The 14,283-nt window shown below is 36.8% G+C and overlaps 1 protein-coding gene across 2 annotated transcripts in view; it reads right to left on the reverse strand.

Moving 5' to 3' along the window:
* Window positions 1–14,283, reverse strand: part of pum3 (pumilio RNA-binding family member 3) — a 41,339-nt gene that overhangs the window by 5,935 nt on the left and 21,121 nt on the right. For both annotated transcript variants that reach the window (XM_056736567.1, XM_056736568.1), the window contains exons 9-15: window positions 12,900–13,003; window positions 10,843–10,921; window positions 10,655–10,753; window positions 10,508–10,561; window positions 10,175–10,255; window positions 9,938–10,080; window positions 9,629–9,851 (exon numbers count right to left, since the gene is read on the reverse strand). In XM_056736567.1, coding sequence (XP_056592545.1) covers window positions 9,629–9,851; window positions 9,938–10,080; window positions 10,175–10,255; window positions 10,508–10,561; window positions 10,655–10,753; window positions 10,843–10,921; window positions 12,900–13,003 — 783 coding nt within the window. The remainder of the gene's footprint in view (window positions 1–9,628; window positions 9,852–9,937; window positions 10,081–10,174; window positions 10,256–10,507; window positions 10,562–10,654; window positions 10,754–10,842; window positions 10,922–12,899; window positions 13,004–14,283) is intronic.

Raw genomic sequence — 14,283 nt, forward strand, 5'->3', positions numbered from 1 at the left:
CACACACACACACACACATATATATATATATACACACACATATATATATATATATATATATATATATACACACACACACATATATATATATATATATATATATATATATATACACACACACACACACATATATACACACACATAAATATATACACACACACATATATATATATATATATATATATATATACACACACACACACATATATATATATATATATATACACACACACACACATATATACACACACATATATATATATATATACACACACACACACATATATATATATATACATACCTGTATATACACACATATATATATATATACATATATATATACCATGAAAAAGGAGCAATACATCAGAATTCTCAACAACAACATCAGGCAGTCTGCAGAGAAACTTGGCCTTGGGCACCAGTGGACATTTCAGCACGACAACGACCCAAAACATACGGCAAAAGTGGTGAAGAAATGGTTAGTAGACAAAGACATCAACGTTTTGCAGTGGCCCAGCCAGAGTCCTGACTTAGAGACCCAATAGAGAATCTATGGAGGGAGCTAAAGATCAGGGTGATGGCAAGGAGAACCTCCAACCTGAAAGAGTTGGAGCTCATCGCTAAAGATGAATGGGCAAAAATACCAGTGGAGACATGCAAAAAGCTGGTCAGCAATTATAGGAAGCGTTTGATTGCTGTAATAGTCAATAAAGGCTTTTCTATTGATTATTGAGAAGGGTATGAATAATTTTGGACATGCCACTTTTTGTTAAAATGTAAATAAAAGCTGTGAATTTTTTTTCCCCACAATGATGCTTCTTGTACATTGTCTTATTATATTTTGGGAGAAGCCTGTGTTATTTCCGGTCCAAAAAAACTTGCTGGTTGAATAAAAGTAACTTTAAATCAGAATTTGCCAGGGGTATGAATAATTTCGGGCTGGACTGTATATATACATACATATATATATATACATACATACATATATATATACATACATATATATATATATATATATGTATATCAACACAGCATCTTAAAACCAGCCAGACATGTGCTATATTTATAGATGTGTAAATATGCAGCAACGTTTAACGTGTAATACATTACATTTCTAACCTTCCTGTGAGACATTTCATTCCACACACATGCCCAGTCTCGATCACACAAGACACACAGAACTATACAGTACATTCACACTCTTATGATACAGAGGGAATTTATATCCATAAACACACACACACACGCACACTACACACCTTTATCCTGCACATATTTATCGTTCCTTTAGCAAAGCAACATGCATTGTGATCTGGTGAGTCTATTAGAAAGCCATTGAAATGAATGATATTTCACCTTTTTGACTCTTATGAAGGAATGCCTCTTCCTATGAGCATCACATTTTGCATGCTTGTTAAGTGTCATAATATGTATAATAGTACTAAATGGCAAGTCAGTTGGATTATTTATTAAGGAGTAGCGACCTATAACATACTCGTTTCACGCTAATATAATAATGGACCCTGTTATGGTCACAAAAAAAACTGAACATGTTTTTGATGATTATTGACCTAGAGAGTCCAAAGAAATGAACTGAGGTGGAAATTAAGAAATTGCTTGAAAATCCTTAAACAAGTTTGCAAAAGTAGGTTCTTTACATCATCACCAATAACTGCAAACCATTTGATAGACATCAATGGTTCAAGAGGCAAAGTTGTTATGAATAAGGAGATCTATCGTTTGATATCAATAGTTTGTGTATTAGTCAAATGTCACGTAAGACACAGTTTTCTAGGCCACCAAAAGACACCTACATTTTGCCATTTTTACTATTATAGCGCCACCTAGTGTCCAAACGCCACATTATTTTTTATGTGACATCGTGGTGATGGTCTCCACATATTTCCCGAGCCCCTTACTGAAATGTTAAACCGTTCTGGATTTTTGGCCATTTAAATATGATAGGCTTCGCCCATTTTTTTATTTTGGCCCCCCTAAGCGACCGTGAAAGGAAATTTCTACTTTTTTACAATCACTTTCCACAGAAGTCATCTGCTCTGTTTTGTTTCCGATCAGTCGAAATGCCAACAACTAGTTCGCGAAAGTAGGTTTTTGACATTATCAGCTATAACTCACGAACCGTTCGATCGACAGAAGTGGTTCTAGAGGCAAAGTTGCTCAGAATGAAGAGAGCTATCATATGATATAAATAGTTTGGGTATATGTCAAATGTCACGTGATACACAATTGTTTAAGAACTCCTAAAGCGTTATTTCGCCCCCTGGTGGCCGAATGAGTTCACATTTCTTACAGACCTTAAGGACCATAAGACAAATAAGCCCAACGAGTGTCGTTTTGATCGGCCTCCGTTAACCCGTTGTAATAAGTGCTCAAACTTCATTGGCCAATGGCAGCCATGTTTTTTGAGATAAGCCAATGTCCTTTTAGATATTAATGGTGCATGAGACAAAGACAGATCATACCAGATATCAAGTCGATCGGGCAAACGGTTGCGTACTTATAGTAATATTCGAATTGATTCTTATTATAGCGCCACCTAGTGGCATAGTTTTTTATTTTGACCCCGGACTGAGGGTCTACGCATATAGTCCAAGCCCGATGAAGATATCTCAAATGGTTCACGATATGGAGATGGTGGTCTAGTGGGTTAAAACTGAACTGGTAAATCAAAGGTTGCTGGTTCGATCCCAGCAGCCACCACCAGTGTGTCCTTGAGCAAGACACTTTACTCCATGTTGCTCCAGGGGGATTGTCCCTGTAATAAGTGCACTGTAAGTCGCTTTGGATAAAAGCGACTGCCAAATGACTAAATGTAAATGTAAATGTAAATGAGTTATGACCCTTTTAGTAAAATATGCTACTTCCTGTTCGGACATTTTGGCGCCGCCTAGCGACCGGGGATCGAAATTTCAACTTTTTTTATATCTATTCATATTCACACTCCATAGAATTCATCAGAGTTGGCGCACGCCTGTTGCTATCTCTGTATGTCGCCAGTATTATGTTTGAAGGAACTTTTATTATACACCCCCAATTTCAACAGTCTGGCTAATATCTTTTTATTAGTTTTTGGCCGCCGGTTTTAATTTTAGTTTTTATTAGTTTTAGACACGTTCATATTCTTTTAGGTCTAGTCAAGTTTCAGTCGGCTAAAAGTCTGAGCATTTTAGTCTTATTTTAGACAGAATTATTCATGACTATTTTCCTTTATTTTAGTCAACGAAAATTGTATTTTAGTCTCTTTTTAGTAATGCTGTTCTACTCAAGTCAAAATAGTGTAAGTAGCTAGTAGTAGGGCTGGACAATACGGCCAAAATTGATATTGAAAAATATTTATGCAATTAAGTCAATATGATATAGTTCCGATAACGATAAAAACAATATTACGAAAAGTAAAATGCAAGCTAGAAGTTGAGAGAGCCCTCTGATATGAACTATAAAATGCTGATCAAAATCATTCTTGATGCCAGCAGTGTGCAAAGCTACATATGATTATTAGAATGCAATTTTTGTATAGGACTGACCATTCGTTTCAAATATTAAAATCATGTTGACCAATAAAATTGAGAATAACTTTTCTAAATGTGCTTCAAAGCATAATTCCAAAACTGCAAATGTGCTTTAAAGCACATTGGTATATTTTCAAAGCTCTACAGTGGCACAGGCCTCCCATTACTTGACACTTTTATTAGGGTTCGAGCCCGAAGGGCTAGAAACCTATTGTATTTGTTGGTTTTATTATTCTTCTTCTTATTATTATTCTGCCATAAAACTGATACTGCAGCCCAAACCGTAAGGCCGACAGAGCTGAGACTTGGTCAGATGGTAGTAGTCCTTGTCGCTACTCAGATACACGGAGCCAGCCATATCGACCCATAGGTGGCGCTATAGCAATACCAAACGCGTTTGCACTTGTTTCTCCGAAACCGTTTGTCGCACACCCAAGTGTCTTATATCAGTGTAATCACTGGCTCAAAACTTAAAAAACGTATATCTCCGATTTCATTTCCGCCATTATAGATTTTTCGCTAATTAGCATTTTATGAAAAAAAAAAAAAATGAACTAGTCCCTGGATTTTTGCCCTATTGGAACCAAACCAACGCTGATGCGTTCTGTGGAGTGTGAATATGAATAATTATTAAAAAAAAGTTCAATTTTCAATTCACGGTCGCTAGGTGGCGCTAAAACATCCAAACCGGAAGTAACATATTTAGCTAAAATGGCCATAACTCCTGAACTGTTTGAGATATCTTCATGGGGCTTGGAACACATGTGTAGACCCTCAGTCCGGGGTCACAATAAAAAAACAGTGGCGTTTGGCCACTAGATGGCGCTATAATTTGAATGAGCTAGAAAATGGCTATAACTACGCAACAGTTTGCCCGATTGACTTATTATTTGGTATGGTGTGTCTTTGTCTCATTCTACATAAATATCTAAATGGACATTGGCGTATATCAAAAAAACATGGCCGCCATTGGTCGATGAAGTTTGAGCACTCATTACGCCGGGTTAACGGAGGCCGATCAAAACGCCACTCACTGGGCTTATTTGTCTCATGGTCCTGACGGTGTGTAAGAAACATGAACTTATTCGGCCACCGGGGGGCGTAATAGCGCTTTTGGAGTGCATGCACAACTGTGTATCACGTGATATTTGACATTTACCCAAACTATGGTTATAATATGATAGTACTCTTCATTCTGAGCAACTTTGCCTCTGGAACAACTTCTATCGATCAAACGGTTCGTGAGTTATCGCTGATGATGTCAAAAACCTACTTTCGCGAACTAGTTCCTGGTTTTTCAACCGATCGGAACCAAACCAATGCAGATGACTTCTGTGGAGTGTGAATGTAAATAATCATTGAAAAAAAGTTGAAATTTTTCTTTCACCGCTGCTTAGGGACGCCAAAACTTAAAATGGTCTGAGCCTATCACATTAAAATGGCGATAAATCCAGAACGGCTTAACATATCATCATGGGGCTCAGATGATATGTGTAGACCATCACTCCAAGGTCACATACAAAGGAAGGTGGCGTTTGGATACTAGGTGGCGCTAAAACATTAAAAAAGGCAAAATGTACATGTATTTTGGTGGCCTGGACAACTTTGTGTCATGTGACATTTGACTAATACACAAACTATTGATATCAAACGATAGATCTCCTCATTCATAACAACTTTGCCTCTTGAACCATTGATGTCTATCAAATGGTTTGTGAGTTATTGGTGATGATGTATAAAACCTACTTTTGCAAACTTGTTCAAGGATTTTCAAGCAATTACAAAATTTCCACCACAGTACATTTCTCTGGACTCTCTAGGTCAATAATCATCAAAAACATGTTGAGTTTTTTTTTTTGTGACCATAACAGGGTCCTTTATTATATTAGCGTGAAACGAGTGTGGTGAAGGTCACCACTCCTTAATAATTAATCCAACTGACTTGCCATTAAGTACTATTATACATATTATGACACAAAACAAGCATGCAACATGTGATTCTTATCGGAAGAGGCATGCCTTCACAACAGTCAAAAAGGTGAAACATCATACATTTAAAATTACTATTTTAAACTTGTCTTTAATAAATACATCATTTGCTAGTCAAATTGCTAATCAGCCAGTCACATAGCATGAACTCAATCCATTTTGGCTTCTAGACGTGGTAAACACACTTGCTGAAGTTCAAACCGAGCATCAAAATGGAGAAACAATTGGATATATGGTATGGGATATATTAGATAACACATACCACCTGAGGATTGTTGCCAACCATGTCCATGTTTTGATGGCTACTTCCAGCAGTAAAAAAAATCGACCATGTCAGAAAGCTCAAATGATCTCAAACTGGTTTCTTGAACATGACAATGAGCTCACTGTACTCCAATGGCCTTCAGAGTCACCAGACTCAACCAAATAAGCATCACTTAAATGGCAAGGTCTTCTGGAATATTGTTGCAGACCATGAATGTGAATCAATTATCTATTTAAATTGGTCTTATTTTTTTTTATCAATTCTTCAGAACACAAAATAAGCTATTTTGAAGAATGTGCATTGTATTAAAAAAAAGACCTATATATGTGCAATAGAATGTTTTAGAGACACAGGAGTTGCTTTGTTTTGCTAATGGCTTCATTCTTTATCAATTGACAGCTGCCAAGCCACGCCCTTAGCAACCAAACAGATTATTTTTTGCAATCGTCTAGCCAGACCTACATCTCTGCAGTAGAATATTATAAAGACACGGGGCTTGGTTAGTTTGACTTGTGGTTTGATGTGTTATTAATTGACAGGTATTAATTGACACCCATGGCAACCGAACAGGTTAGCTTAGCAACCGTTTAGCAAGATCTCTATCTCTGCAACAAATCATCATAGAGACATGAGAAATGGTTTATTGCACTCGTCCCTTAGGTATTATCGGTTTACGCCCGTTTTTGCATACGAGTGTACGCATGCATGGTCTGTATTAAAAGTTACCAACCGTTTCTGTCATATTTCTTGGTGTGGAAGAGTGTCATTCGTTGTGGATTTGTTACGGTGCCATTCCTGAGCCTAGTTGACAATGGCAAGGCCAATAGAGGCCTTAGACTGCTCGAACCCGCTAAATGCTGCTTGCAGCTTTAATTTTTACATATTCTTCTAAATTAATCATTTTCAATTATCAACGTCCACTGAATTTTATGTATGATTGTATTTCCAGTTATTTTTGTCAAAACATTATACAAGATCTGCCATGCTCTACTGCAAGCGGACATTAAAAAGCAGATTTCATGAATCCAATAAAATTAAGGGTATCGCAGTGTGTAACGTAGCTTCCCTTCAATTATAACGATGTGCAAAGATGTTAATGCAAAAAGTCCATGATAAATTAAGATATTGGCTTCCAAAGTAAGGAGTCGACTCCGAACTGCCCAAAGAAATCCTTAGGCTTTCGAATCTTTTGAGTGTAACAGTCACAGTGTAACGCATCAGCACAATCCCCACCTTCCCGCAAAACAGGAACAATCTGACCTGCCCTCTAGCACTTCAGGTATTATTGCGTAAACAACATGTCGAGGAGACGCTGTGTTTTGTGCCTTGAACGCAAATATACTTGGTTTTCGCTGCCAAAGGATGACGATGTGTAAGGATCAGTGGTTACATTTGATTTTTTCCATGATAACACTGTAGTACAATTGCAACCTTGTGTTATGTGCTCATCATTTTACTGACGATTGCATCTGTAAGTAGTATGATAAATACGTTGTGTAAATGTTGAATTGAATGCTTACATTATAAATTAATTGTGCTAATCCGTGTTGTATATGTAGTACAGCTTTAGGTTTCTAGGTAAACAATGTGTTACCTAATAATGTTATTAATAATAATGTTATTAATAATGATAACTCTTACCTAATAATGTTGCGGTAGACGGTTGTCTTTTCTACGTGTAGTAGTATTGTACAAACTGTATCCCTAGTCATGCTAGCACTTTGGTAACATGTCTCACATTATGGTTTTGTCAAGTGTGCAAAGTTTAGCTGTGGTCAGGATTCCCTTCAAAAGAAACAGTTTGCTTATCATTATTTTAAAAACGGACTGAAGCACTATATAATTCTATTATGTAAAGGTGCGTGCATTATCTTTTTAAGCTCTTGCTAACTTTCTCAGTTACTTCTCTCTGTATAATCAAAGTAATGATCAACTTTTGAATATAGCCGTTGGTGTTCTCCCACAGCTACACCGTCTTTGTTTACAAAAACCTTCCTGAGATAAGAACTGTTGTAATGGGCGATTCGTTTCTGACACACAGTGTATGAAGATAGACCAATCACAACTGATTGGGCCAGTTGGCCAATCGTAACACCAGTCAACGATTATAGCACAAGAACGCTCTACATTTATATGTATGCATTTAGCAGACACTTTTATCGAAAGCAACTTGCATTGGATTAACCTATACATTATACTTGGGTATGTGCAATCCCCTGGGATCGAACCCACACCCTTGCGTTGTTAACGCAATGCTCTTACCACTGAGCTACAGGAAAGCGGTAGATGCTCTTAACTGTCATATTGTCAGAAACTTTAACTCATTCGCCGCCAGCCTTTTTAATAAAAAGTTGCCAGCCTACACCAGCGTTTTTTAACATTTTCACCCAAATTTAACGGCTCACAGAAACCGTATTCTTCCATCTTCATTTGTTCGTTTTTTATCACTGCTTATATGAGGGTAGGTTTCTACAAAAATGCATCATTTCGACTAAACAGTTGAGATAATTAACGTTTTCTGACAAAGATTCTGCCCAGATTACACTCAGAACAATCATTAAAAACCGCTAAAACATATACGTTCTAGGTTCTGGGATTGTGTACTTTTTCCCCAAGGTGTGTTATAGCGCCACCTGCTGTATAACAGTACAAACACTTCTTGCCGTAATAACTCGTCTTTGGCGGGAACCGTTTTTTTTTTTAATTACAAGATAACTCGTCAATGGCGGTGAAAGAGTTAAAAAGGTACAAGCAGAGGGCACTTGCTCTGACCCTGCTTTGTTAACCAACACAAGTTTATCCATTGTTGTAGTCTACGAATGTTTCAAGCAACTATGAAGTTCCGTCACCACCAAGCGTTTTTCCGCAAAAATCGCAGTCACCCAGCACACATAAGCAGCGTCACCGGAACTTACGACACACCCGAGTCATTTGCTGGACACCTACCCCCTAGTGCATACGTAACCAATGGAACAAAGTTAGACTTTATCGTTAATAAACAAACACATTGGTCGCTTCAGAAGGCCTTCATTAACCCGATGGAGCAGTGTCAAGCAGTTTTATGATAGATGGATGCTCTTTATGAAGCTGGAAATTCTCATCCTCGATTCACTCCCATTATCAAGCATGGAAGAGCCAAGTTAATGGTATTATAACTCTGTATATGCATGAAAGAAGAAGGTCATATACACCTAGGATGCCTTGAGGGTGAGTAAACATGGCGTAATTTAGTTTTGCCTCTGAACCATCCCTTCAAGTGAATGATATTTTTAAAACTTTTTTTATCAGTTTTATGTGATTTTCAGGATAAATTTGTCTGTTAACTCGCACTCAAGTTGTTCCAAACCGGTATACATTTATTTTTTCTGCTCCACACAAAGACATTTGTTAGAATGTCGGTAACCAAACAGATATCATCCCTCATTTACTGCTATAGTAGGAAAAAAATAAATACAATCGTGGTCAATCTGGGATGAGATCTGTTTGGTTACTGACATTCTTCCAAATATCTTACTTGGGGTTTAGCAGAACAAAGAAACGTATACAGGTTGGGAACAAACTGAGGGTGAGTAACTGAAGATAGAATTTTTACTTTTGCGTGAACTATCACTTTAAGAACAAAAAATAATATAAGTATTTACAAAACCTCAAAGAAACGCTAAAAGTTTTATAAACACTTCAAATTTAAGAATTTGTAAAAAAAAGTTAAGGAAATTAATAATTTTTTTAAGATACAAGATTAAGACTAAAGCCAATTCATCTAGATGAAAAGACAAATTCACAAATCGCACTAATCCAAACAGTTATGTTCCCTCGGCATGGCTGTGATCAGTGGGTTAATTACCTGGCCATTTACTCCATCTGGAACAAAGGGCTCAGCTGCCAGGGCTGCCACGGCCTCCATTGCAGGCCTGAGGTTACCAACTGCGGACCCCAAGATGTCACTGACAGCCACGCTACTTGCTTTATCCATGACCATAGACTGTGTGTTCTTGGACAGATACTTCAGCAAAGGAGAAGAAATGGTTTCCAACAGCTCCCTCCTCCTGATTGCCACATCCTTTTTACTGCAAGACAGAAAAATAATGATTTAGCACTCCAGCAGAAACTATTTAAATGCCGCTGTGTCAATAAAACACTGACAGAAACATACCTATGCGCATTACCGTCACCTTTTTGGAGCAGCTGAATTAGCTCAGGTAGAAGGTGTGCAGGGTCTCTTGGGCTTAGCAGGTAAAGCAGCACTTTTTTACCATGTTTATTGCTGATTATTTCAGACAAGGTACTTAGCATTTCCTAAATTTAAAGAGGGCGAACAAATAAAAAAGAATATAAACTGCTAACACAAAAGGAATAAATGTAATTAAGTGTAAAGTTAAAAAGCACTTACAGAGATGATAATCTGTTTAACCAGCTTGGTGTCATCAATGCAATCAAAGGCTGCTAGAAGAATTAGGTGAGCATATTCTCCCTTTCAAACAAACATGACACTTATGTCATTTCAGCAAGAACTTGTCTACATAATTAGCAAAAATTACAAAGACTGTATAAAACATGTTTGGGTAATATAACAGAAACTAACATAGAATTGTTCTTTAGACTAATAAATTACTAAAGAATTTACTTAATAATTGAAAGGCATTTCTTCATGCAAATACATTTGCCTGTACAACTTGTTATGAGATTAACACATTAATACATTTAATATATTCAAGAAACTTACCATTGCAAACTTTGCAATGTATGTTTTCATTGTTTTTATTATAACTTTTCGGTCCTGAAATGATCAGAAACACATGTTACACCAGAATGACAACATAAATTATGATCTACTGTGGAACTACTGTGGTGAATCATAGAATGCACCAACTTTGGGTGTGCCATGCCATAAGCAGTGCATGGTTACTCTGGCTCCATCATGTGTGTGTGCCATATACACAACTGCCTCTCTGATAGACTCTATCATCTCCTGTTAGACACACATAGACAGACACACAACTAAAATTAGCAGAAACCAGATGCCAATAAAATCCATGTTACTGATAGTCTTACACGTACTGTTCTCTGTTTGGCTGGGGCATGCTCGAAGAAGTCCAGAAAAACTTTGTGAACCAGTGAATGTTTAATTACAGCCTCCCTGTAAAGAGACAGCAAGGTTAAGGTCATTTAATCATCACATACATAGGTGATGCAATGTAGAGAATTTTTTTTCTCAAGTTTCTCATCCGATGCAACAATAACTTAAGTAATTTTAATCACAAGGCTGTATGTGATATAGAGAGGAACAAATACACTTGGAAAACAGATAATTCTGTTTCTACAAATTCTCAAAAATCATGTTTTTTATTGTAATGTTCCAAGTAATATCAATCAAACTGCAGTGAGGATGTTTTGAGAACCTAATAACTCAATACAGCTAACTAACACTATAAAAACATGATTTCAGAGCATATTTAAAGAGTTAATTTACAAAACAAATCATTTCGCTTTTTATACATTTTCAACCTAATTTTCATAAATACCTGTATTGAATTATCACTATCAAAAACAAAACTGCAGTTTGATTTCAATTGGAAAGCACAATAAAAAAACATGATTTCTGACAATTAATAAAAACAATCTGTTTTTGTAAACCATCTCTTCAAATATAGCTCTGAACAACTTTTTAAATCACTTTATTACTACAGAAGTGGGTGCAACAGAAAGAATCATTCAAAGGTGGCTTCACAAGGGGTTTTGGGTACTGGACAAATAATTGAAAACTTAAAACATGTGGGGACAATACCCTGATTAAAATGGTAGTGAAAACTGATTAACAAATACTTTTTAGTTAACATATCCACATTATATCTGATATTAACTTTGATAGCTCCTTTTTTTCATACATTCAGTGTTAGCCAAATCTTCCTTTCCCCTAACCAAAACCAATAACCTATCTGTATCAGTATTTTTAAGATCAATTATTTTCATGTTTTATTTAAGATTTAACTACCCTGATAACATCAGTTTGATGTCTGCATTTACATCTGCAAAACATATTTTAGAGCGTTACTGCAATACCACTTAGATAGGTCTCTTGTCAGATGTTATATAGACATCGAGAAAAGGACGGATCTTATTGACGTTCCGGTCTTTCATAATTTAGCCCCGGGGCTCGTTTAATACTGGGTTTCGTTGCGATCCCTAGCTATCTGGGTAAGTTCATATAGTTACAGTCTGCATGTTTTTGGGAATAGTCTCTCCTACAAGATCCAATTAAGCAAGCATCCTTGCTGTATATTTGCTGATATCCTCAGTTATTCACTGAAACATCACTCAACCTGCGTCCTCCAGCACATGGATTGTCAGTCCAATGTCACATCTCCTCCCTCACTGGATCTTTTTTCCAGAGCTTTCCACAGTATAAACTGACTTTGCTTTTATTACTTTTATTATGTGTGTAACAATGTCAGCATCCTCTCTTCCCTTGTGCTGCAAATTGACCGGTGTCATATAAATCCAGACACAGTGCTTGTGATTAACAATGTATAAGCCTATATAAGCCTGAGGTGGAATATAAACCTTCATAATAATGACTGATGAAAACTGTTTGGGTAAATAAAAAGGATAGCAAGGTATACCAGATTAAGCATTTGCAGTTTGTTAAAACAATGGGTTAATTTTAAGGTACACTATTTTTGGGGGATTATACCACAAATTCAATTGTACTGGATTTTCCCAAATTCTCTGACATATCTAGGTAGATTTAGAATCCAGGCATCTGCTCCGCATGATCCAGGATGGTTTGTGTGAGCCATTATATTAAAAGAATAGTTAACCAAATATGAAAATTCTCAGTTTACCCTCATGCCATCCTCACCAATGTATCATTTTGCTTCAGAAGGCATTTAATAACCCACTGGAGCCGTATGTAGCTTATGATGGATGCGTTTTTTAGAGCTTCAATTGTGATTACAAAGTTGGAAGATCCAAGATGTATTTAATATAACTGATACAGACATTCATATAGACTAGGGAAGGCGAGAAAATAATGGGAAAATTTTTGATGATCTGTCCCTTTATCAGCGATTACAACATTAAACAAAAAAATATGAGAGTAGTACTATAAAACTCACTTCTGTGCCAGTGGTGTGAGGATCTGCTTCATTTCCTCCATAATGCTCTCTAGCTTCTCTGGATTATTTTCCAAAACTGTCTCTAGTGTAGGACAAACTGTGGACTGAGAGAAAATGGCATTTATTATTATTTATCGGATATATTTTATAATGCATGCTGACAGAAAGCCTGTGGCTACAGAATTGTAACCCTGGACCACAAAACCAGTCATAAGTAGCACAGGTACATTTGTAGCAATAGCTAACAATAAAAGTATGGGTCAAAATAATAGATTTATAAAAAAAAAAGGATATTAAAGGGGTTTACTTTTCTGTCTATATTAGGTTTTTGATGTGCTAAACAATAGGTGTTTTACATTGTCATCTCAAATCTCAGAGAACAGGCTGTTGAATTCCTGATTCTATGAAGTGCCTCCTTCGTTCTAAGTTTTACCTTAAGATGTACTTCTTTGTGAATTTCTTTGTTCTGATGAACACAGATAAAGATAATTGAAAGAATGCTTATAACGAGACAGATTAAGCTCTCCATTGACTACCACACTAGGAAAAAATACAATGGTAGTCAAAAGTGCCCCAGAACTGTTTGCTGTCCTACATTCTTCAAAATGTCGTCTTGTGTGTTCAACAGAACAAAAAATGAAAAAGTAATTTTTCGTACTATGGGAATCAATGGTTCCTGAGTGGACGTTTCCCTACTTGGAGATATAACGCTTTTGTGCAAAGCCTAAAATTGCACTGAGCAGGACCTACAATGAGTCTTATGAACATCAATTTGCAATCGCGTTCCTCCGTGCATTCGCTATAGAGTTGCAAAGGTTGCAGTTTCACTTAAACGCTACAAAAAGATCTTTAAATGCGATGTGTCTTTGGCAGGAGAAGCAGCTTGCACGGTGAGGAAAGGGTTAAAATGAAGCGTATTTGGCAGCAAATAAAGATATTAGAAGATATAGCGGCAAAATATAATCCACATGAATGTCCCCGAGTGCGCGTGATGTGTACAGCTCAGTTATGTAGACATGCTGCTGAATTTATACTGCAAAAAGAGTCTGATGATTTGAATGGTTAATTTTGTTTTGCGGCCCCAGATGGGACGAAGCAAAGCGATGCGAAAACCTGTCATCAGGTGGTAACTGGATTGTTAGATAAATAACAATGCTTTTTAGCTTGTTTAATGTGAGAACAAGGTATAGACATGGTATATTGGGAAAGGTACCATAAATGACTTCTCTTGTGATCTGTTTCTACATTAACTTGAACTTCAAGGGGGGCGGGAGGTGACTTGGAGGGGCAGGGCCCCCTTTAAGTAATGGTAGGGAAAAACACTGTTACAGGGCTGCTTTACAGTGGAGACAATGGCGGACAGCCTGCATCTCGTTCAGAGCAG

Source organism: Triplophysa dalaica, chromosome 22 (assembly GCF_015846415.1).
Source record: "Triplophysa dalaica isolate WHDGS20190420 chromosome 22, ASM1584641v1, whole genome shotgun sequence".
NCBI lineage: Eukaryota > Metazoa > Chordata > Actinopteri > Cypriniformes > Nemacheilidae > Triplophysa > Triplophysa dalaica.